This window comes from Neoarius graeffei, chromosome 24, assembly GCF_027579695.1.
Source record: "Neoarius graeffei isolate fNeoGra1 chromosome 24, fNeoGra1.pri, whole genome shotgun sequence".
In the NCBI taxonomy this organism is placed as follows: Eukaryota; Metazoa; Chordata; class Actinopteri; order Siluriformes; family Ariidae; genus Neoarius; species Neoarius graeffei.
The window spans coordinates 17117447-17142951 of record NC_083592.1 but is presented as its reverse complement, the minus strand read 5'-3'; the positions used below and the strand labels follow the sequence as shown (position 1 = coordinate 17142951).

General features: G+C 38.3%; 1 protein-coding gene across 1 annotated transcript; it reads right to left on the bottom strand.

Moving 5' to 3' along the window:
• Positions 1–922: 922 nt before the first annotated feature.
• On the bottom strand, positions 923–19505 carry zcchc8 (zinc finger, CCHC domain containing 8). Its single transcript, XM_060906825.1, has 14 exons — positions 19316–19505; positions 12050–12092; positions 11885–11959; positions 11673–11778; positions 9481–9558; positions 9264–9367; positions 9067–9132; positions 6406–6466; positions 6180–6316; positions 5706–5848; positions 5495–5604; positions 3527–3613; positions 3334–3448; positions 923–3204 (listed from the first exon to the last, which is right to left on the bottom strand). The coding sequence occupies exons 1-14, from the start codon at positions 19497–19499 to the stop codon at positions 2336–2338; spliced, it is 2178 nt and encodes a 725-aa protein (XP_060762808.1). The 5' UTR covers positions 19500–19505; the 3' UTR covers positions 923–2335.
• Between the last annotated feature and the right edge of the window lie 6000 nt (positions 19506–25505).

Genomic DNA, 25505 nt, shown 5'->3' with positions numbered 1-25505 from the left:
GCTCTGGGTAAGGCAAATGATGTAAATATTTATTTACCTCTTCTACCCGTGTTCTGTATTGATTTATAATCCCACTCTCCACCCTCACCCAAAATTGGAAGGGTTCCCTTTTGAGTCTGGTTCCTATCAAAGGTTCTCACGGATGTCATTTCAGGGACTTTTTCATTGCCACTGTCACCTCTTACCATGTCAGTGATCCTTACTGATGGCACAACCTCAGCAGGTGGTGTGTTTTGACAATAGTCAGTCCAATGTCTTATCTTTATCCATCCATCATGAGTAACCTTAAATATTCAAGTCACACCACACCAAGAATACCTGAACAAAACTTTGAGACTTGTCCCTTCCAAATTAGATGGAAAGATATTACACCTGCTGTCTACAGCAACTTCAATAGCATTAAGTATTTATTTAAATGCATCAACAAAAAAAAAGTGGCAGTCCATTTTCTTTATTTTTAAACCCTGCTTCTCTTGCTCATAAGAAGAAACAGTTAATGAATGAATATATTAGTAAAACCCTAATCTATCAACTTGTTTCATTTTAAACCACCATAACCAATTATAACAATGTGAAGGAATCCGTTTTAGGCTTTTGTGCTTACCATCAATTACATGAAAACAGAAGGGACAGAATTAACATTCTGGATCAGACTCTAAAAAAATAAGAGGTTTAACCAGCAAGCACAATGTATCCCACTGCTAGATCATGACTAAATATGTATAGCTGCAGGAACTGATGATCATGAAGTATAGACTGCCACAGACTTTGCTTTGTCATAAGCAGGAGTGTGCTGATGTATGGCTTTAAAAATGGGAAGCTGTTAAAAGCTTTGTCTGCAAAAATTGATGACTTTGGATTTTCATTGACTATACTATTAACATTTAGATACAATTCCATGCTTAGGTGAAAGAAACTACTCTTTCATTAAAGCTACTGTATTTTTATTCATTCATCTTCAAGATTGGGAGTATGGCAGGAATACGGCAGGAATACACCCTTGGTGGTATATCAGTCCATTGCACGTGCGCGCGCACACACACATACATAGACAGACGTACACACATTCAGATACAAGAGTAATTTAGAGTAGCCCATTCACTGACCAGATGATGTTTGGGAGGAAACTGGAAAACCCCACATTGACACAGTACGAATATGTGAAGCTCCACAGAGATGGTATATCAAACCCGGGACCATAGAACTGTGAGGCAACAACACTACCCACTGCACCATCAGGCTGGTTTACTGCAGTCTTCTATCTTAAGTAAGGGATAACATACAGCAACCCAGTCATTATAGCAAACAAAGCTCTGCCGGGGTGATGCAGGACCCCTACGCAATGCAGAGATGTCTTCAGTCACCCTGAAGGGGTTTAGTTTGCAAAAATGGCTGGGTTGCTCTACATTATTCCACTTATTACACGGCTACTTTCTAAAAAAACAATATTTTGACACAAAATACTGATTTAAAAATGACTTTATTGATTTAAAAAATTATTTTATTGCTTCTGCTAATGACGTAGTCCATAGCAGCGGTCTGTTATACATAACAGTGATCTGTTACAAATAACTAACAGACCACAGAATGCTGTAACTGACGGATCAGCATTGAGTATTCAAATGAGCCGTGTAATAACTAATGTGAACCTAAAAAATGAGCTGTTTTGTGTGGGGTCCCTTAATTTACGGAAGTAGAGACAGCTACCCAAGTTGCTAATTGTAAGTCAGAAAAGTGCGTGTTTGATTTTTATGATCCCTTAAACAGATGGACCTTGGCCATAAAACATTTATGAATAAAACTAGTTTAGGATAGATCCCATAAAAAAAAAAATGTAGCCTTAAAAATAATTTAGTGTTAAAAATAAATGGCAAACATATTCCAGCAATGGCCACTTTTAAAGAAACTCTGTGGCAGGGGAAAAAAAACTGGATGACTTTATAGCTTTGTAAGTGAATTATCACCAGAAATATTAGAAACTTGGGTCTAAGAGGACAAAAACGGAGAAATTGTTTATAAAACTGTACATACATAAAACATAAGTCTAAACCATTGCTTACAAAAGTTGTCTTCAGTGGAATTATAAAAGCATGAGCAAATTACTTGACCTTTGTTACTGAGGTCAACTTCAGTGAAGTGGGGGAAAAAGAATTGGTATTTTGTATAAAAATTGCAAAACAAGGATGGGAAAGACTTTGACATCAAACTCGATAGATGTAGTTCAAAATTACCCCATCGGATCATGCCGGAACAAAGAAAGAAAGAAAAAAAAAGGCGGCGTTCCGTTCAAAGAAGGTATTCCCTATTCATACATACAGTATAGACAATCTAGAACTCAAGAAGTTAGCTTCTTGTTTTTTGCCTGATTTCGAGGGGATTCTTTGAGCAAGTCTCGAATTTTTAGGTAAACTCCTGTTGCCTCAGCGACTTCCGTGAACTCCGGCGTGTCTTCAAAAGGAATAATACCTTCTGCGAACTTGCTTCGGTGTGGAACGCCTGTTATTTTCTTTACAACAGGTTCATCATCTTCCACTGCTTGTGAATCTGACACAAGTGTGCTGTTTTCTTCAGGAACTTCACTTATTCTGTTCTTTTCAGGGTCAGAATTGTTACCCTGAGTAACCTCATCCAGAACAATTAGCTCATCAAAAGACTCTGCACCTGTGTCTTCATTAAAAGCGTCGTTGACCTGACCACTGCTGCTTTTGTCTTCCTCAGCACTACTTACTGGTGCTTCAACGGGTGAAGCAGGTATGCTTGAAAATTCATGGTCCTGGTCAGAGAACTCCAATGCCTTTGACCCAGATTCTTCCACTCCACATGCTAACTCAGCATCAGGCTCTGCTAATGGAGACACACGGGGCGAGCCCACGTCAGGTGTGCCCACGGCTCCAGCCTCAGAATCACTGTTGCCGTTATCAGCGCTTTCAAGCGCTGCCCACAGTAGCCGCTGCTGCTCCTCCAGCTCCTCTAACGTCAGCCCGTCCTCTGACTCCTCACACCCCGCTCCGCTTCTACCTGATAGAACTGGAGAACCTGTGTTTGTGGGCGGTGTTGGAGGAGGCGTTCCTTTAGGGAGAGGTGGTGGGGTGGGCGTGATTGGAGGCGTACCCAGGGGTAAGGGTGGAGGTGTGCTAATGAGTGGAGAGTCAGGAGGAAGTGGAGGCTGAAACTGGAAATCGTCTCGGCTGGGAGTGCCATGATCTGTTGACACACACAGACACACACGTGCGCGCACCACCATTTACAGTTTTCTCCTTACCCCAATGGTAGTTGATCAGTAAGGTCATGTTGTTGACCTCAAAGAACATATTTAAAACATCCCTGCCATACCCGAGTCTGTGTCCATATCTGAGCTTCCACAGACATCCGAATTCGACCGCTGTTTCTTGGTCTGCTGTGGTGTTAATTCAGACTCGTGGCACCTTTTCAGACATTTGGAATCAGGCTGTTGACAAACAGATGGTCAAGATTTACATACACACAGATATAAAATTATCCAGAAACAGAAATGAAATGCGTTTACCGCTGGATACATATTTGACAACTGAGCAGCAAATGTCGGCTTCCAGTGATGAGGTTGCATTGGGATGGAACCAAATGACCGGTAATCCTGGAAAATACAAAATAAAACCTTTCCATCAGCCAACTTCTGATCAGTTTATTTCATGATTTCATTCTGTGCAGTAATCCTTCATGGCACGAGACCTTGCCATGGTGAAGGGGCTTGTGTAATTTGATGAGCTTCAGGGTCACCAGGAGCTTACTGCCCCAGTGAGAGACAGATCTGAGAGGTCGGTCATAGCAAGAGCCCCTATTAAAGGCACAACCCCGATTCCAAAAAAGTTGGGACGAAGTACAAATTGTAAATAAAAACGGAATGCAATAATTTACAAATCTCAAAAACTGATATTGTATTCACAATAGACAACATATACAACATATCAAATGTCGAAAGTGAGACATTTTGAAATTTCATGCCAAATATTGGCTCATTTGAAATTTCATGACAGCAACACATCTCAAAAAAGTTGGGACGGGGCAATAAGAGGCTGGAAAAGTTAAAGGTACAAAAAAGGAACAGCTGGAGGACCAAATTGCAACTCATTAGGTCAATTGGCAATAGGTCATTAACATGACTGTGTATAAAAAGAGCATCTTGGAGTGGCAGCGGCTCTCAGAAGTAAAGATGGGAAGAGGATCACCAATCCCCCTAATTCTGCGCTGACAAATCGTGAAGCAATATCAGAAAGGAGTTCGACAGTGTAAAATTGCAAAGAGTTTGAACATATCATCATCTACAGTGCATAATATCATCAAAAGATTCAGAGAATCTGGAAGAATCTCTGTGCGTAAGGTTTCAAGGCCGGAAAACCATACTGGGTGCCCGTGATCTTCAGGCCCTTAGACGGCACTGCATCACATACAGGCATGCTTCTGTATTGGAAATCACAAAATGGGTTCAGGAATATTTCCAGAGAACATTATCTGTGAACACAATTCACCGTGCCATCCGCCATTGCCAGCTAAAACTCTATAGTTCAAAGAAGAAGCCGTATCTAAACATGATCCAGAAGCGCAGATGTCTTCTCTGGGCCAAGGCTCATTTAAAATGGACTGTGGCAAAGTGGGAAACTGTTCTGTGGTCAGACGAATCAAAATTTGAAGTTATTTATGGAAATCAGGGACGCCGTGTCATTCGGACTAAAGAGGAGAAGGACGACCCAAGTTGTTATCAGCGCTCAGTTCAGAAGCCTGCATCTCTGATGGTATGGGGTTGCATTAGTGCGTGTGGCATGGGCAGCTTACACATCTGGAAAGACACCATCAATACTGAAAGGTATATCCAGGTTCTAGAGCAACATATGCTCCCATCCAGACGACGTCTCTTTCAGGGAAGACCTTGCATTTTCCAACGTGACAATGCCAAACCACATACTGCATCAATTACAGCATCATGGCTGCATAGAAGAAGGGTCCGGGTACTGAACTGGCCAGCCTGCAGTCCAGATCTTTCACCCATAGAAAACATTTGGCGCATCATAAAACGGAAGATACGACAAAAAAAGACCTAAGACAGTTGAGCAACTAGAATCCTACATTAGACAAGAATGGGCTAACATTCCTATCCCTAAACTTGAGCAACTTTGTCTCCTCAGTCCCCAGACGTTTACAGACTGTTGTAAAGAGAAAAGGGGATGTCTCACAGTGGTAAACATGGCCTTGTCCCAACTTTGAGATGTGTTGTCATGAAATTTAAAATCACCTAATTTTTCTCTTTAAATGATACATTTTCTCAGTTTAAACATTTGATATGTCATCTATGTTCTATTCTGAATAAAATATGGAATTTTGAAACTTCCACATCATTGCATTCCATTTTTATTTACAATTTGTACTTTGTCCCAACTTTTTTGGAATCGGGGTTGTACTAAATTGTAGAAAACAGATACACAAACGATACAAAAGCAATCCAACACCACCGTACACTTACATCTCTAACACTGGAAGGTGCAGACACATTAAAACCAGGGAAATCCACTAGCTTTGAGACATCATAGGATACGTTTTGTTTCAGGCTGTTTGAGTCTTCCTCTTCTGATGCTTGGAAGAGAAATTTTGCACAAGGTTTTACTATATCAATCTTGGGCCATTTTGCACACAAATTCTCAGCAAATGAAACAGGTTTTTGGGGAAAGACTTACTTTTACCGTCATACAGCATCAAGCCCGAGTTTTCCGTCTCCGCTTCCTTTAACCAGCCAGGCGGGTAGCCCAGCTCTCTCATGCGATAAATAAATGGAGGAAGTGTGTTAGCAACAATGCCGAGAGCATCCAAGAGCTCCTTACTGCAAAAAGAAACCATGAAAATATACATAAAACGTAATCTATACTATGTACAGTATATATATACACATATAGCTGTATTTTGTACGACAGGGCATTATAATATTAAAATTTGGAAGGCACTTTGATGAGAGATTTAGAAAAAATAATTGGCACAGCACTACATTGTCATTTCTATATATAATCAGATAAATAATTTTGGAAATGTGAGAATTAACAAAATCATTGGTTGTGGTTCTTCATTTTCCTACTTTAAAAGCACGAACACAGACTAATAAAACCTTTTAAACAGCCTCTATAAAAGTGTGTGTGAAGTAGGAGTTCATTAGTGACCTCACTACTCCTGGCTTGAACTTAGAGAAGCGCTCCTCCACCTCCTCTGCATGGTACCGCTGGTTACTCTGAATGTTTCCTTGGTTGACTTGCGCAAACTCTTTTCGCTTCGCGTTGATTCGTGCCATGTCTTTGGGCTAGAAAAAAGGCAGGATTTTCACGAATTCATAAACACCCATCTACTCAATCCATTCATTACGGCAGCTGGCATGTTCAACAGGATTACCTTTGGACAGTCTCGTAGTTGGTGGTTGTCGGCACCGCAGTTAAAGCAGCATGGTTTAGGCCTGAAAAAAGACATCACACAAGTGAATATGAAACAAACATACTGTGTTATTGTTTATATAATGTTATTGTTTTTTGTATGGTGGACATGCCTCATAATCCATCAGTAACAATAAATGGATTAGAAATATGTAATAATAATAATAATAATAATAATACAGGTAGTCGTCGACTTACGACCTATGCGACTTACGACCGATCGACTTTACGACCGTCTGGTTATGACTGGCAAGTGTTTCCCAGCTGAGCGTACACCAGTTTCCGCCCCAGCTCCCGGCAGCGCCTCTCGCCGCGTACAACAGTTTCCGCCCCAGCTCCAGGCACATGCGCAGTCTCTCTCGCGCACTCTGTCATACAGTTTCCGCCCCAGCTCCTGGTTTATGAAACAAGCAAATCCTCCCGCCAGCCCGAGCACTGCAACAGCTGATGATGACGTAGACGACCCACAGCCAAGCACCAGTGATGCCAGCAGTCACCAAGTTTTGTATTTTGCTATGTTTTACATTTGTATTTTGGTATGTTTCAAACTAAAATGTTTTCTATTTTTCACACCTGTATTTCGTATTTTTTGTTTTGCACATATTAAACGAATTGTACTGTACGCAGTGTAGTATGCAGTGTTTGACTTAAACCAAATAATGAGCCAAGGTAATGAAATAAGAAAAATGTTGATAAAATAAGACTTTAAGATGATTACAATATCATTACACATCACAATATACTTGCGTTCATTTAACATAGGCCGACTTACGACCAGATCGGTTTACGACCCGTCAGTCGTAACCAAACGCAGTCGTAAGTCGACGACTACCTGTAATAATAATAATAATAAAAAACGATGTTCCCAAATGTTCTGGTACTTTGTGTAGTGGAAAAATGAATTATGTTATGAATGGGTGTTTTATACAAACATGTTTTTAATTTACTTAATTCTTTCATATTCAGTCACCAAAACCTGTCCTGGGAACAATGGCCACAAAGTAGGAATACACACAGAATGGGACACCAGTCCATGTGCGTGCACACATATGCGCACACACCTAGTGGCATGTTCTTGGGAGGTGGGAGGAAACGCAAACACAAGAATGTGAAACTTGACACATACAGTAACCCGAACTGAGGATCGAAAAAGGAGTCCTGGAGCTGTGAGGCAGCAAGGCTACCCGCTGCACCACCCCATGGTTAATTTCTTTGATTTAAATATTAGTTACTGTGCTTCACTGTAATTCTACTTGTCCTTTTCTCCCCCTCTTTCTAGCAACGACCTAAAAGACAGCCACAGTTATAATAATAATAATAATAATAATAATGGGCGGCATGGTGGTGTAGTGGTTAGTGCTGTCGCCTCACAGCAAGAAGGTCCGGGTTCGAGCCCCGTGGCCGGCGAGGGCCTTTCTGTGCTGAGTTTGCATGTTCTCCCCGTGTCTGCGTGGGTTTCCTCCGGGTGCTCCGGTTTCCCCCACAGTCCAAAGACATGCAGGTTAGGTTAACTGGTGACTCTAAATTGACCGTAGGTGTGAATGTGAGTGTGAATGGTTGTCTGTGTCTATGTGTCAGCCCTGTGATGACCTGGCGACTTGTCCAGGGTGTACCCCGCCTTTCGCCCGTAGTCAGCTGGGATAGGCTCCAGCTTGCCTGCGACCCTGTAGAAGGATAAAGCGGCTAGAGATAATGAGATGAGAGATAATAATAATAATGATAATAATAATAAGCCCTGTGATGACCTGGCGACTTGTCCAGGGTGTACCCCACCTTTCACCCATAGTCAGCTGGGATAGGCTCCAGCTTGCCTGCGACCCTGTAGAACAGGATAAAGCGGCTAGAGATAATGAGATGAGATGAGATAATAATAAGTAGTAGTAGTTCAATTTATATAGTGCCTTTCTCACACCCAAGGTCGCTTTACAATTGGGAGGGGGGAAGAAAGAAAGAGAGTCCACCAAAAGAGGGTCAGGATGTACAGTAACTCCAATGGCATAGCTACCACAGTCCCACCAGGCGCATGAAGATAAATCCCACACCGCCTGCACAGCCGCTGGGCAACATTACTCAGAACACCGCGCCATGGATCCACAAAGTGAGCACAGACGCACCACCACACAGAGCGCCGGTATGTCCCAGACCACCTGCACAACCAACATGATGCCACCAGGTAACATTGCTCAGAACACTGCACCAAGCACAAAAGCACCACCGCACAGAGTGCTGGACAACCCTGATGTTAAAAGAGCAACAAGCTCACTGCAGTCCATAGTGAGGAGCACAGGCATCACCCACGGTGAACCAAGGCCTGAAGGAAACAGACGCCAAAACTGGGTCCGGAGCGACGCCACAATCGGCGGACAAAACACTCAAACGAAAAACAAACATCAAACTACACAAACACAAAAAAGAAAAACAAAAGGGGGAAAAAAGAAAAATGAATGAAAAGCTCTAGTGAGAAGCGGCAGCCAAAACACACACAGCGTACTCCCAACCGGAAATGGTTCCGTTCACATGAAATGCCACTCACTCAGAATAATCCAATCAGACCAGACAAAACAGTTTTTCCACAATTTTACAGAAATCTGAATCGTCATGCCTCGCCAACAGTATTACATACCTCTTCTCCTTGATCTGCACTTCCTGCCCTTCCAAAGCAATGACCTGGGCAAACACTTGCTGATACCTTTTGTCATTCAGGAAGGCATAAACAGTGATAATATACACACAACAGAAGGGAAAAAAACAAAAACAAAACCACACACAGGTCATTTTAAGGACAAAATAATTTGCATACAAATATGATCTTAAGGATACTTTGGAACGTCCCATCCTTCTGTCAGCTGGGGATTTTCATTTAGAAGGGGCTGACCGAGTTTATCCAGGCAGAAGGTGGTGAAGTACAACACGCTCCCGACCACCTGCACAACAAGAAGAGAGGAAAAAAAAAAAGCACATGCATTATTAAGAAAATTGATTCCAGAGAAACTGATCTCTGTGCATTTCTATGGCACAATTTCTAAGAAATACTCACACAAAAAGCATCTCGAATGTGTTTTCCAGTTGAAGCAGCATTTGTTCCCTGGCTTTCCTCCATGACAAAACTCGAGTTCTGCATAAGGGAAGTGTAAAAGAAATTGGGAAATGATTAGAAAGATGAAACCTAAATCACATGCAGTATCACATTGAGGTTAGAAATTTACATTTTAAGTAAACTGTTGATCTTAATAATGCGCTTTCACTCAATGGTAACTGTTGTACTTTTCAGGAAAAGATCAGGCTTTGAACATCATATTTTGTGCCAACACTGGTCCACACCCCCACTTCCCCTTACTGTATCATGCATGCCATTTAATAGGTCATTGCTCTTGAGTTGAGTTATCTCAGGAAGTCTGGCTATATAAAATTAGATTTATAGAGTTAATTATTAGCTACTGTTAGCTAATGATAATGAATTTGTCACGCTAATCCATCCATTTTCTATACTGCTTATCTGTCGGGGAGAAGGTGGACCCAAAGGAAGCCCACACAGGCATGAGGAGAACATGCAAACTCCATACAGAAAGGCCCCAGTTGGCTGCAAGGTTCTAACCCAGAACCTTCTTGCTGTGAGGTGACAGTGATAACCACTGCACCACCTTGCTACCCCTGTAACACCAATTTACTTCATATAATGAAGATAAGTTGAGAGTAGTTCAGTTCTGTGAGCACTGACACGTGCTCTTCATTACCCTTCACTGTCCACTGTCTACTATTCATTCAAGAGTCAAGTTAAAGTCAAACAAAACCCAAAAATAAACATCATTTGCTGATCATGGTAAGTGTCCTGATGTGCCCTCCGCACGTTTAAATTTAAAATAAAATTTTACAAGTGTTGCCAGGCAAAACAAACCTCGCCCGGCAGCACTTATTTTATACCTACATATTGATAATGGTAATATTTCTCAATCATCAGCTGTCAGGTTATAGTCCTATGAAAATCCATGACCTTTCAAAAGGTCATGGCAGCAACCGAAAGCCCATATGGGACTTCTTATATGTTGATAATGGTACACATTTTAACCATTTTAAAATGGTAACCATTTTAAAGGTTATTACGTTGGTAAAAATAGGCTTACCTAGACGCAACCATTTGCACTGAAATTAGATATCTGCCCGTGATGTTAACAGCACCCAAGATTGCCGTTTACCTTCATTATACACAGCCATAAAATAAAGGCTTCTAATTAAAAAAAAATTTCCGGGCACCACTGTTCTCTCTCTCTCTCTCTCTCTCTCTCTCTCTCTCTCTGTGTGTGCGCGTTTTCACTGCTTCAGATGGGTTAAATACAGAGAAAGAACTTCACTGTGCTGTAATGTACATGTGAGAAATAAAGGCTTCTAATTCTAAAAATCTAATCAGAAATGTTCTGTAACCATGTGAATTTTACTGGCAACAAAATACGCACATCAACAGACTTCACTTTTATGAAGTTTAAATCTTACTTGGCAAGATAACGCATATACAGTACTGACACATAATAGTAAACAACCCTGTTGCCATAGTAACATGATTTGTGCCTTCTAAAAAGATCACTTTTCTCAGTGAATAAAAACAAATAAAAGCATACCACATGAAATAATCAACGATTGGGCTTATTTTTACACCCAAGGGCTTGACTCTCAGCATCTTTAGGGTTATTTACAACAATTTAGAAGCGATGTGTCGACGAGATCCACTAGTCTCGGTAAGTCATGAAGGGTGTAAGTGACATCCCGATTTGTACTCAGAGCGCGATATTTGAACCTCAGAGAAAGTAAGATGGCAGCACCCAGGGACATTGCTCTTCTTTTAAAATAAAATCTGTACACAGGTACAAATATGAACAAGTGAACATTCGAATGTCTTGTATAGATATTATCTGTCAGTATAAAGGAGTTTATTTTTGGGTTTTGTTAATCTTTAAAGTAGAAAAATTATGGCCTAAAGAAAAACAGTGTAGACACACAAAACTAATTATTAGTATTCTAAAAACATATTACTAAATACATTAAAATTTTAAATTAAAACTGTGATTTTGAATTTTTTTCTATTTTTAACAGCAATCTGCTATTCGTTTTAGTGGAAAAACATAAAGCTAAAGCAAAGTTTAAAAAAACACCCCAAGTTTAAATATATAAAACCACACCAATACATTTAAATGTGGAGTTTATTACCTAAAAACACAGGATTTTATGAGATTGTACCTGTGGTTGAGCGTGTAAAGCAGAAGCTTGTTGGCCATTATTCTGCTGATACTGGTGTTGCTCAATCAAACTGAAGACGTGGTCTTCAATGTCTTGCCGGCACTGTCTGAACACACAGGCACACACAAATCTCAGCGATGAACCATTTTCATCAAACCAACCGCTATTCAAGCATGAAATAAAGACGAGCAACTAAAATAACGAACACTTACTTTGAGATGCTGTTATTTCCAAAGAGAATCTGGCAGAGAGGACCATCAACTTTTGAATTGACAATGCTGATACCTCTGGAACAGAGTTCATACGAGCACATTTGGTCATTCAATCAGCTGTGAAGACAGTAAACTATTTGCTAAGACAAACATTAAGAAACTTACGTAGGACGACTTAGAAAATTTAACTTTCTCTTCAGTTCCTCATGTGAACCAGTGGTTAAGGAGGAAAAAGTAGAATCTGGGACGCAAGCCTACGGCATCAAATCACACAGAGCTCTGATTTTTATGATTAACATTAATCAATTCTGGGTGAAGACACTGATGGTGATTTTGAATCCAAAGAAAGTTCAGTTGAGAGATGAATGGTCTAATAATCAGACCAGCGAATGAGGGCGGAGATTACCATTAACTTATATGGAAGGTTTTATGGTTATTATTAATACGTAAAAACAAATATAAAGAATGTGTACTCGAACTGCAGGAAGTGCTACTAACATGATCACCACTGTTAAAAATCTACATCTGTATGGATTTTAAAGTGGAAAGTACTCTCTCCCTTGTCAGGTCACAGCAACACTGGCCAATCATGGGCATCTGAGTTCATGTATGCAGAAGAGGGTAGATAGCACTTTTCTCTGACTGTATCCCGCCGCCCTGTGATGCAGTCTTTTCACTTCATGTAGCTCACAGGAAGTAGATGTTAGCCTTCACCCTCTGTGAATAAAAACTACTTTTTATTATTCCCCATAAAAAACTTGAATCTTATCTGAGCCTGCTTCAAACAAACGTAAATTAAATTTTCTTAAAATGTGAATAACATAAAAGCATGCTATTATAGTCTCATTGGTGCCTTAATAAACAAAATTTTTAATTGCACAAAGCTACCAAATCGCTCCACTTTTCCAAAAGCAGCCATCCCACCAGAACAACCTGCCTCGGTGTAAAAGACGTTCACACCATGCTGGAGGATGTACATTCATTCATTTATAAACATACGTATTTATATGTACTACTAGAGCGGCGGCTGCCATTATCGACACCTTTTCAGATTTACCAAAAAAAAAAAATTTACACAAAGGTGAGTTTCAGTTACAACAGTTATTGGTTAATTAATCAACCGGAAGACCCTCCTTGCGCTTTGATCTTGTCATCCGATGACACAGCTCATTACCTGAGATGGAATTTTTTTTTTTAGCACGATCAGCAATTTGAGGAAAACCCGGCTGTTATCATCGCAGGTAAGCATAGTGGAAAGATCATGGACATGTTTTTATTTATCAAATTCACCGATATTTCATGATATTCTTGTCGAAACCTACTTTTTTTTTCTTACTCTTTGATTTGACAAATCGCCATTTTGTATCTAAACGCATTTGAGAAGTCACGTGAGGTGCCGATAATAGTGATCACTTTCACCAGTGTCCACCATTATCAACACCCTGTGGAATTAAGTGACATTTACAACTGTTATGGATCGATCTTTGTGTAACATTGTTGAAGTAGATGAAGTACTTTAAAAAAATAAAAGCGCTCTAATTTATAACTTTTTTCTGATTCATAACAAAATGGAATGTTTATAGAGTATCTGGAATTCTATTGCAATCAATAGAATTAGACCAGAATTAAATTCCTAGCATATAAAAAATTACATGGTTGAAATATTCAGAGTTTTCCAATCAGAATTTTTTTTTTTGCAGTTTGTAGTAAATATCTGCCACATATTACAATAATATCAGTCGAAATTTTTATTTTTACATCTAAAAATATAAAGTTTTGGTTCGAGGAATGACCTGCGACCTTTGACCAGGATTTTCATGTGGTTACAATGTCAATTCCTGTTGATATTTATTGATAAACGACAAAACTAGAAATTAATACAAACAATGACAAAGGATTAACAAAATGTGATTTACGAAAATACTTAGAAAGTGGGCAGAAAGTGGAACGAAACTATTTTCTGACACAGGTTAAACATTATCAATTCATTTGCTTACAAACATTAGAATTACTTCCTCATTTACATAGACATCGATATATTTATACAAAAGATATTTTTACTAAATATAAGTGTATGTAAAACAAATTTTAAATAAAAACTATGGTTTGTTAACTTAAAACCACATACTGATTTAAAAAAAAATAATAATCAACTGGATGTCGATAATTGTGGAACGGTGTCACGTGATCTGATACACTAAGTAATCGGGAATCAACTATTTTTTTTTTCCAGTGGAAGTTTCAGTAATTATTCATGCACAATTTACGTATTGAAAGTCTTTTCTGATTTTGCAATGGCCAAAAGATTGTTAAAGCATATACGCAGAACCATGGACTCACTTTTTGTTTATAAATGCCTTGAGACCTCAAGAATGGCATAGCAAAAGCGTTAACAATAAATCTAATATAGCAATTTTTACGATTAAAGTGATTCATATAGGTAGCGGTCTGAGTGAATGACCTAGACATCTGTGACGTCACAGCAGGAAGTCTATCAGTCTCATTGCCATTTCCGCTATACTAAAACACAGAGCTGACTGCAACTCTAATCTTCCATTTTGAGCCAATTTATCGCCATGCCACGTAGATGTTTTGCTGGCGGGTGCAGCAACACAACAGATTTTGGTCTATAACGATTTATGTTGCATTCATGGCCCAAGAATGTTCAAACTGCAAAGATTTGGACGCGTTTTGCAAGAAATTCACAGATTGGGCGCCTACAAAGTGGTCTCTCCTCTGCTCTGCACATTTTACTAAGGACTCATACGAAACCTCTGATCTGCTGAGGAGCGTTGGCTATAAGCCTGTATTGAAAGAGGGTGCAGTACCAACAATTAAAGGAAAAGAAAACTACAAGAAAAGGAAAGTAAGTTCAGTTGCACCAGTTCTCCCGGAGCGCGAGCCGAGCAGTAATGGTGGAGTACTCGGTATGGAGAAAATGGAGAATGAGTGGACCAGTTGTCAGATTTCTCCACTGGATATGCTTGCCTCAGCAGCAATATCTTGCCCTTACATGGAAGAAGCAAATGAACGAAGAACTGAAAGTCAGATTGTTTCCAAACAATCAGCCACAAGGTCGGCCTTCAAGAAGCGAGAACACAGACGGGTAAGATGTGACTCTCATTTGGTTACATAACAAAAAACAACACCACTTGTTGTTTACCTGCATTTAGATTAATACATGTAACTTGTATTGTGTATTTAAGTTACCGGTATAAAATTATTTAATTTGCTTCAGAATGTGATTGTCTCAGTTCATCTGATTATTTAATTAGCCTTTTATGTTTTATCAGTGAAAATGCATGCATGTACATGTATGTACCTGTTTCAATGAGAGTCACATGAGGCTGTCAGTTCAATTCCATCCAATTCTCTAGACAGCTTTGTTCTCTAGCTTTATTTCGTAAGGTGGGGGCCTCCGTGTTACTATCGGATTCACTTTCCAATGATACGAACTGATACGGTTCTATGTGTATAGCAGTAGCATGTAGACACACTCCAATTTCAGGACTATCACAGTCAGATGTATTACTATCTGAGGAATCTGAAGAATTTCCAATAAATCCGAATGGAGAGGCCATTGCAAGCACTCTCGCCTGCCAAGTCTGGCTTTGGTCTATAGCACCGGTTACCGCTGTGACGTCATGCACTCAGGGCTCAGCTCGAATGCCAACTTTGTGGTCAATTTTAACTCTCCAAAAATATATATTTTTTTATTCCCAATTATGCAGCATACAAGAGTCAATGATGGAGATGCTATCCACTCAGAAACGTATTTAAAAAATAAAGGTTCTGCGTGTATCATTTAAAGTGCATATCACGGGTAAATTCAGGAGCAAGATCAATGTAATTCTCCTATTTTATATTAAACTTTGGTCAAATATCTGTCACATTCTGCATTTTGTGCAGTTTTTTTTACCTTGCGCAATACCAGAAAAATTCAGTTGAAATCAAGCCATTTGAGGCGAATTGGTCCGCCTCTGAAAAAACTTGCCGTTTGGATTTCCTGGCAAACAGTGATTTTCATGATGTCACGTGCGGGTCGCCTCCTTCTGAATCCTATGTCAGCGCTGGTTTGTTTATGAGAAAACGACCTGGTGGTTTTCTGCAAATTTCTTCAACGTTATCGCGTAATTATTAAAATGGTTAACAGATGTATCGTAGGAGGGTGTAGCAACACCAATCATGATGGGATTAGTACTCATCGTTTCCTACATTGCGCTCAGGTGACAATTCCATATTTCAATTCAAAATCGCTAGCTGCTAAACTTGGTCTACACAGGCTGTGCACTGAAACCGTGCAAAGCTTGCGCAGCCTGCTGGCGCTTCCGCAGATAGCGTCACGAATCTGGCTCCAGACTCCTTTGGGATTTTTCCAGATGCGTTTTGTTATTTTATTTTTTTCTGCTGTAGCCTTGTGCAAAATTACCCTTCTGGATGAGTGTGTAAAGCGACATTCTTTCATATAAAAAAACAAAACAAAAACGAATTTGGTCCAGGATATGCACTTTAAGGTGTCGATAATTGTAGTCACCGACCTATTTAATTTCAACATGAAAGTATTAACAGTAATTATTTAATTTTTACTAGTATATCATATGCTTTTTGTAAGACACCCGGAGCAAAAAAATGTGTGCCTCGTGACCTGAAGTCAGAGTCAGAATTTAAAGTGCATATTCTGGACCAATTTCGTGTTTTTTTTTTTTATATGAAAGTATGTCCCTTTACACACTCATCCAAAAGGGTCATTTTGCACAAGGCCATCTGTCTACAGCAAGAAAAAAATAAAATAAAACGTGTCTGGAAAAATCCCAAGGGAGTCTGGAGCCAGATTCGTGACGTCACCTGCGGAAGTGCCAGCAGGGTTTCAGTGCACAGCCTGTGTAGACCAAGCGCTCCCATTTCTCTCTCATAGTCTGGTCTTTTGGAAAATGACGAGTACTAATCCCATCATGATTGGTGTTGCTACACCCTCCGATGATACATCTGTTAACCATTTTAATAATTACGCGATAATGTTGAAGAAATTTGCAGACACCCACCAGGTCGTTTTCTCAAACAAACCAGCGCTGACGTAGGACTCAGAGGGAGGCGTTCTGCAGATGACGTAACGAAAATCAATGTTTGCCAGGAAATACAAACGCCAAGTTTTTTCAGAGGCGGACCAATTCGCCTCAAATGGCTTGATTTCAACTGGATTTTTCTGCTATTGCGCAAGGTAAAAAAAAAAATGCAGAATGCGACAGATATTTGACCAAAGTTTAAGGGTTGTTTTACAATCAGGGTACAAAGTTTGTGTCACAGGGGTCCAAAATTCAAATTGATTCAAACTGGTTCTTGTACCAGTTTTTAAGTGAAGGACAAGTTAAAGAACAGATTTCAGGTAATTTTTTGACATGTGTGTATGGTAGTTTTGTGTAATCTACTATAAGATTTGAGAAACAAATTAAGTGATTCTTGGAGAGGACATTTTTTTTTGACAATTCAGAATCCACTACTTCCATAGTGATTTTAAATATAAGGCTGTAAGCTTTGTGTTAGTTGTCTCTAATATTTATGTCCCAATATCTTGACCACATTTTAGGATGAAAATAATAATTTTAGATATGTTATTTTTAGGGCTGTCAAACGACTAAAATTTTTAATCGCGATTAATCTCATAAAATTATGTAGTTAATTGCGATTAATCACAAAAAAATCTTTAAACATCTGTTTAAATTGTACTCAAATACATTTCTACATCAGAGCAAACATTTGAATATATGCTCTGATGCTCCATATCAATTATAAGGCTCATCTTCTCTATGATATAGGCCTAATGCACAAATATTTGGCATTCGGGTTTTGATATTAGATCTAGGCATGCAGCATATTCTTTCCAATGTAGCCTATCAGACATCTGTTGGGCATAGGCTATGTGCAAAATACGATTTGGAGAAACAACAGACTATATATTTTTTCTCAACTGTAATGGCTGCAAGCTACACTTCGAAGAGCAAAGAGGAAGTAGTTTGACTCCTGCAAGTTCATTCAAGTGAAGCAGTAGGCTATTTGGAAATCGCTAGGCTACCTACAATCTACAGGTGGAGAAAAGGGAATGTGCGCATTCCCGATCGTAGCCCATCAGATATCAACACATTTCGCCCGGGAAAGTGAAAGTAAACGGAACTCGCACCGCATCGCATATGCAGACTACAATTTAACTGACCATGCTGCGGGTTTATTTGACAAGTTGTAGAGCTACGTTTTACCACAAAGTTAATGTTATAACTAGCTTTATTTTGCATGCTAGTCACCCGCGAAAATCTGCATTGTTCCTTACCAAGATGAGCCCAATTCACTGTTGTTTAAATACCCTGCGATAACAGCATCATTTTTTTTTAATCGCGATCAAATTAAATTGCGTTAACACCACTAATAATGCGTTAACTTCGACAGCCCTATTTATTTTATATTGAAAAATTAGCTGTCTCGGAGAGGACATTTTTTCGACACAATTACATACTAATTTGATCAAAATAGTCTGAAAACTTACTGGCATTCAACATTAAAACTTAACTATGTTTCCAATGATATGGAACCAAATATTTGTTTTATGGTATAAAGAATGATTTAAGTGCATCCCTTTTGGAGCTACCTGTAGTAAAAAAAAAAAAAAAAAAAAAAAGCACTTTTTCTAAATGACTCGAGTAATTTTGCTAAATATGACATATATTGCCATACATTCACCAAAAATAACGTTATCACCAAATTTTTTTTTTGCATGGTAAATAGAGCTATCACAGGGCTACAATAAACAACCAAGTTTATTTAGTCAAGCCTTTTGATATTGAAGATAATAAGTGTTAAATGTGATTTTTAGCTTGCGTACCCTGATTGTAAAACAACCCTTAATATAAAATAGGAGAATTACATTGATCTTGCTCCTGAATTTACCCGTGAAATGCACTTTAATGTTTTCAGGAGAAAAGTAAAGGAGATGAACTGCCCCTTTAACGTCTAGGTTGCAGTGAAGGTGCACAGAGGAAACGAAATCGAAAGTCCTGCTGGTTCTGTGGCGCACAAGTTACTTATTATTCAGTTACAAGTGAGCTATAACGGTGAGAGTTAGATATAAAAGGTTTAGAGTTTGATTATAAGGGTGAAGGTTCGAGATAAATGCAGTGACTGAAGGCAAGTAAATAAAGTGAAACAGGACGGATTTATAGCTTGAGCCCGCTGTGTTGATGTCGGTTATGTGTACAGTGCATTAAAACTGCTTTAGAAAGATGAGAACTGTGCTGTCAGCGCACCCGCTTATCCCACCCTTTAAACTATTTTCATAAACAACAAACACTAAACATAAAGTCTCTCAGGCTTTTTAATTCCGCGCGCGCTGCTTGTAGCTTAGCCTTAGCTTCTCCCCTCTCTGCCCCTGTGTATGAAGGATATTCTCCGTTTTCAGCCGAGTGATAGTCTCCTCACACTCCTCTATCCTCTCCCGGAGATCCGAAGCTTCTTCATCATCGGTAAACCTGATGTGTTTTGCGACAGGAGTACCTGCTTCAAACTGCTCGAACAGCTCACTGTCGCCGAAATCCACCTCCATGTTTGTTAATTTCCTGTTTAGCGACATGAGGTCAAAGGATGATACGAAGGCGCGCTTGAGCGCTGATTGGTTGAGAGCGTTTACGCACGAGCCGCGTCCCAAACCGCACAGTAGCAAAGAAGGGAGAGGGATAAACAGAGGTTTATTAATATACAGCCAGTAAACCAGCTAAGCCAGGGCTTTTCAAAGTGTGGGGCGCGCCTCCCCTAGGGGGCGCCAGAGTTCTTCAGGGGGGCGCAACGTGAGGAAAAATAAACCAGAATAAGTTACTATTGCGGACATTTAGCGAACTTCAGCTAGCCTTTGCCAGAGACAAAATGGATCGATTTTTAGTACCTAAAGCTACAGTGAGTGAGGAGACAGAGTCTGGGCCAAGCAAAAAAAGAAGGAAGTATGACCACGATTATTTTAAGTTTGGATTTTATGGACTGGATCTGAAGATGCTCCACTGCCACAGTGTGTTGTCTGCCAAGAGGTGCTAGCTAACGATGCTATGAGATGTTTAAAATGTGTAAAACAAGACGTTTTAAAAAAAAGCACAGATGTTGAAAATGTGTAAAAAAAAAAAAAAGATGTTTTAAAAAGCACAGATGTTTAAAATGTGTAAAAAAAAGATGTTTTAAAAAGCACAGATGTTTAAAATGTGTAAAAAAAGAGGTTTTAAAAAAGCACAGATGTTTAAAATGTGTAAAAAAAAGATGTTTTAAAAAGCACATGTTTAAAATGTGTACAAAACAGGTTTTAAGAAGCACATATGTTTAAAATGTGTAAAAAAAGAGATGTTTTAAAAAGCACAGATGTTTAAAATGTGTAAAAAAGAGATGTTTTAAAAAGCACAGATGTTTAAAATGTGTAAAAAAGGATGTTTTAAAAAGCACAGATGTTTAAAATGTGTAAAACGTGCCTATGCCATCCAGCTCTATTCCTGTGTTGATAAGAAACAGAATACATAGAGCACATTTAACCCTGGGGGTGAACCAATCTAATCTCCTTCCTGTTTTAAAACAACATCAGAGTGCAAAAGCAGATACTATTTCTAGACTTTCTGTAAAGCTAGCTCTTCTGAATGTTAGATCACTTTTAAACAAGTCATTTTTAATTAATGATCTTATTTGCAAACACAATCTTGATTTTTTGCTTCTAACTGAAACCTGGCTGGATCAAGCAAACAGTGCTTCCACCCTTATTGAAGTAGCTCCCCCAAATTTTAATTTTTTGAATGTTACCCGACAAGGGAAAGGTGGAGGGATCACAAATATATTCAAAGTCTCTTTTCAATGTAAACAATCCTCACTAGGTGATTTTATGTCCTTTGAACACTTATGTGCACTTGTTACATGCTCTCCTAACACATTATTATTAACTATTTATAGGTCTCCAAGACATTCAGCCAAAGTCTTTCTTGAAGAGTTTGGTGAACTGTTATCAGTCATTTGCTTAGAGTTTGATTGTCTTATTATATCTGGGGATTTTAACTTGCATGTAGATAATACTGATAACATTTATGCCAAAGAACTACTTGCAATTATCGACAACTTCAACCTAGTACAACATGTACAGGGGCCGACTCACTCTCGTGGTCATACTCTTGACCTCGTCATCACAAAGGGTCTTACTGTTTCCAATACTGTTGTTGACCTGGCCTTATCCGATCATTTCTGTGTTTTCTTTGATGTTTCTATGTCTCCTCACATTCAGAATAGCTCAACGACTATAGGTAGGAGAGTCATAAAAGACAACACATGTGCTCTCTTTGAGCAAGCTCTCTCGCAGAAATCAACCAAAATGTCAGACTCTGTAGATGATTTACTGGAATTTTTTAATTTAAATATGACCCAAATTATGGATGATATTGCTCCATTCAAAATCAAAAGAGTCAATGATAAGCAGAAAGCACCATGGAAGCAGTACCCGGCTGTTAAACTGCTAAAAAGAGAATGTAGAAAGACTGAAAGAAAATGGCACAAATCTAAACTTCACATTCATTATCAAATCCATAAGGAGATGCTTTGTAATTATAATTATGAAATTCGTAAAGCAAGACAGTCTTTCTTCTCCAACATCATCAGCAGGAATATGAACAATGCCTGTGTGCTATTTTCAACAGTAGAGAAGCTAACTAATCCCCCACCACAATTAGCACCTGAACTTCTCTCAGTTAATAAATGCAATGAGTTTGCATCCTTTTTCAAAGGTAAAATTGATAAAATACGGCAGAATATTCCTCATAATATATCTCAGTTGCAAAAAATTGAAAAACTGCAATCACCAATGACACAGATAGATAACTTCAACACAATGTCAGAATTTTGTTTAATTGATTGTGAGACTCTTGAAAAAAACTGTACAAAATCTCAGTTCCTCAACATCTGAATTGGACATTCTGCCCACCAACTTTTTTAAGTCTGTTCTTCATCTTATAATTACAGATGTGCTTCAAATTATAAATACATCCCTGGAGACTGGCGTTGTTCCTGTGTCCCTAAAAAAAGCCGTTGTAAAGCCCCTTCTTAAACAAAATAATCTGGATCCTTCAGTATTAAATAACTACAGGCCAATATCAAATTTACCATTCATTGGGAAAGTCCTTGAAAAAATTGTCTTCAATCAATTAACTGCCTTCTTGATAGCAAACAGCTGTTTTGATAATTTTCAGTCAGGATTTCGTGCCAATCATAGCACTGAAACAGCGCTGATTAAAGTTATAAATGACATACGTCTTAATACTGATGCAGGCAAAACATCGGTCCTGGTATTACTGGACCTCAGTGCAGCTTTTGATACTATTGATCACAACATACTGCTATATCGACTTGAACACTGGGTTGGATTGACTGGTAAAGTTATCAATTGGTTAAATTCATACTTAAAAGATAGAAGCTTCTCTGTTACCCTGGGAAATTGTTCCTCAACGTCAATGTCCTTGACCTCTGGTGTCCCCCAGGGGTCGATTCTTGGACCATTACTTTTCAACCTTTATATGCTCCCACTTGGGCAAATTATCAATAAAAATTCAATTTTGTATCACTGCTATGCAGATGACACCCAAATTTATTTCACTCTATCACCTAATGATTATGCCCCCCTTGAATGTCTCTACCAGTGTATCGATCAAATCAATAGCTGGATGTCACAAAATTTTCTTCAGCTGAACACAGATAAAACAGAAGTAATTCTATTTGGAAAAAAAGATGAAAGACTCAAGATTACCACTATTCTTGACACAAAAGGGATGAAAACTAAAGAAATGGTTAAAAATCTTGGTGTTTTCATTGACAGCGAGCTAAACTTTGACAGTCACATGAAAGCAATCACTAAAACGGCATTTTATCACCTAAAAAACATTTCCAAACTAAGAGGACTTATGTCAAAAAATGATCTGGAAAAACTAATACATGCCTTCATCTCTAGTAGGGTTGATTACTGCAATGGCCTTTTCACAGGCCTGCCAAAAAAGACCATCAAACGACTTCAGCTGGTTCAAAATGCAGCGGCTAGGGTTCTCACACGAACAAAAAGAACAGAGCACATTACTCCAATTCTAAGGTCCCTTCACTGGCTTCCAGTAAGCTACAGAATTGACTTTAAAGTATTGCTGCTGGTGTACAAATCTCTAAATGGTACAGGGCCCAATTACCTCTCTGATATGTTGCAGCGGCCTAACCCAATCAGATCTACCAGATCAAAACAGAAAAATTTACTATTAAAACCAGTTGTTAAAACAAAGTATGGTGAAGCAGCTTTTAGCTACTATGTACAGCTATGGAACCAACTGCCAGAGGACATTAAAAATGCTCCTGCTGTTGGCAGTTTTAAATCTAGGTTAAAGACCAAGCTGTTTTCAGATGCTTTCTGTTAAATAATTAATATTGTCTTCTTTTTTTATAATTTTTACTTTCTCTGCATGTTTTAAATTTACTTTAATTTTAACTTTATTCTATTTTATTCTTTATTCTATTCTGCTGGGTTTTTTTTTTCCTTCTCCTATTTCTACTTTATTTTATGATTTTATTTCTACTATTGTTTAATTCTTATTATTTTCTTTTAATTCTTTTAATTCTTTTAATTAATTGTTTTAGAATAAAAATAAAATTATTTTATGTAATTTTATTTCTCTATTGTTTACTGTTTTTGTTTTTACTTCTGTAAAGCACATTGAACTGCCATTGTGTATGAAATGTGCTATATAAATAAACTTGCCTTGCCTTGCCTTGCGTAAAAAGAATTTTTTTAAAAGCACAGAAAAGCCAGTAAGTTAAAAAGCCAGTAACTTAAAATGTGTACAAAAAAAAGATGTTTTAAAAAGCACAGATGTTTAAAATGTGTAAAAAAGATGTTTTAAAAAGCACAGATGTTTAAAATGTGTAAAACAAGATGTTTTAAAAAGCACAGATGTTTAAAATGTGTAAAAAAAGATGTTTTAAAAAGCACAGATGTTTAAAATGTGTAAAAAGAGGTTTTTTAAAAGTACAGAAAAGCCAGTAACTTAAAAAGCCAGTAACTTAAAATGTGTACAAAACAAGATGTTTTAAAAAGCACAGATGTTTAAAATGTGTAAAACAAGATGTTTTTAAAAAGCACAGATGTTTAAAATGTGTAAAACAAGATGTTTTTTAAAAAAGCACAGATGTTTAAAATGTGTAAAAACGTTTTTAAAAAGCACAGATGTTTAAAATGTGTAAAAAATATGTTTTCAAAAAGCACAGATGTTTAAAATGTGTAAAAGAAAAAAAATGTGTACAACAACCATTTTTTTAAAATACGAATGGAACATTAAGTATAGCAAAAACAAAAATTGTAAGGGGGGGCGCTGTTGTTTATTTGCTCTCTGGGGGGGCTGACTGTCCCACACTTTGAAAACCCCTGAGCTAAGCAAATGGACAGACCATCTCATGAAAACATCTCACTCCATAATGGGGGGGGGGGGGAGTGTTTGTTATTTTAAGAATTTTGACTTTTCCATGTTTTACCCCCCTAGAAATATGGAGATGGTCCATCTATGTGGGAAAATGTCAAATTTTATTAAATTGAACCTTGCTAACCCCCCTGTACATACCCTCTGAAAGTTTCCATTCTTACAATATGACAAAATACATTACAGTGCTGTTTGATATTAGAATGCTGCTTTTTTTAATGTGTTTTAAAGTTATCGATGAATGCGAACCTCTTCAGGTATGCCACTAGGTACGTCTACAACATTTTCAGTGCAGATGATCATTATTTTAAGGTAATAAGCTTAGTGGTAAGTAACCTTACATTCAAGTAAATTAAACATATGGTAATGCTGCTCTTTTTCAGCAAGTTTTAAAGTTATTGATGAATGTCACACTCTTCAGTAATACCTCAAATATGAACTATTTTTAAGCACAGAGGATCATTACTTAAGATTTAGTTTTAAGAACCAGGATGCACAAATGATTCATATCTGAATTATATCTCCCAGTGTATTAAATAGTCATTATTTGTATTCTTGCAGGTAAATAATGGCTTCTGTTGCAACACGGTCAAAAGCTAAGAAGATACTAGGTGTAGTAGAGTACATAGAGCAGGCTGAGTTCCCTTCTGGGATGCTTCCAACAGGGAAGGACATCATTCAGAATATGCTCTATCTGCTGCGGCCGAAGCGTGCTGGTCAAGCACAGAGATCCAGGGATGCTGCTGCTAAGTTGCTGGCAGAACTTGTTCAAGAGCACTGGTTATTTTGTAACTTATACACCATCCACACCAGACATATAAAGAAGCATATCTTGAAACTTTATGGAGAATTTGTTACTCTGATTCAAACCCGTAAACAGAAACAAAATGAGGGTTTCTAACAACTCTTTTGGTGAAAAATGTTATTACTATGATTTTTGATGTTATATTTAAGAGTTATTTCTGTTAAGGAATGCTTATATTAGTGAAAAAGGCAGTTTTTGACTATTTGGAGGGGTTATTAACTTCAGAGGGTATGTACAGGGGGGTTAGCATTTTTCAGTTGGCCAAATATTGGTATTTCCATACTTAGATAAACCATCTCCATATTTTGGAGGG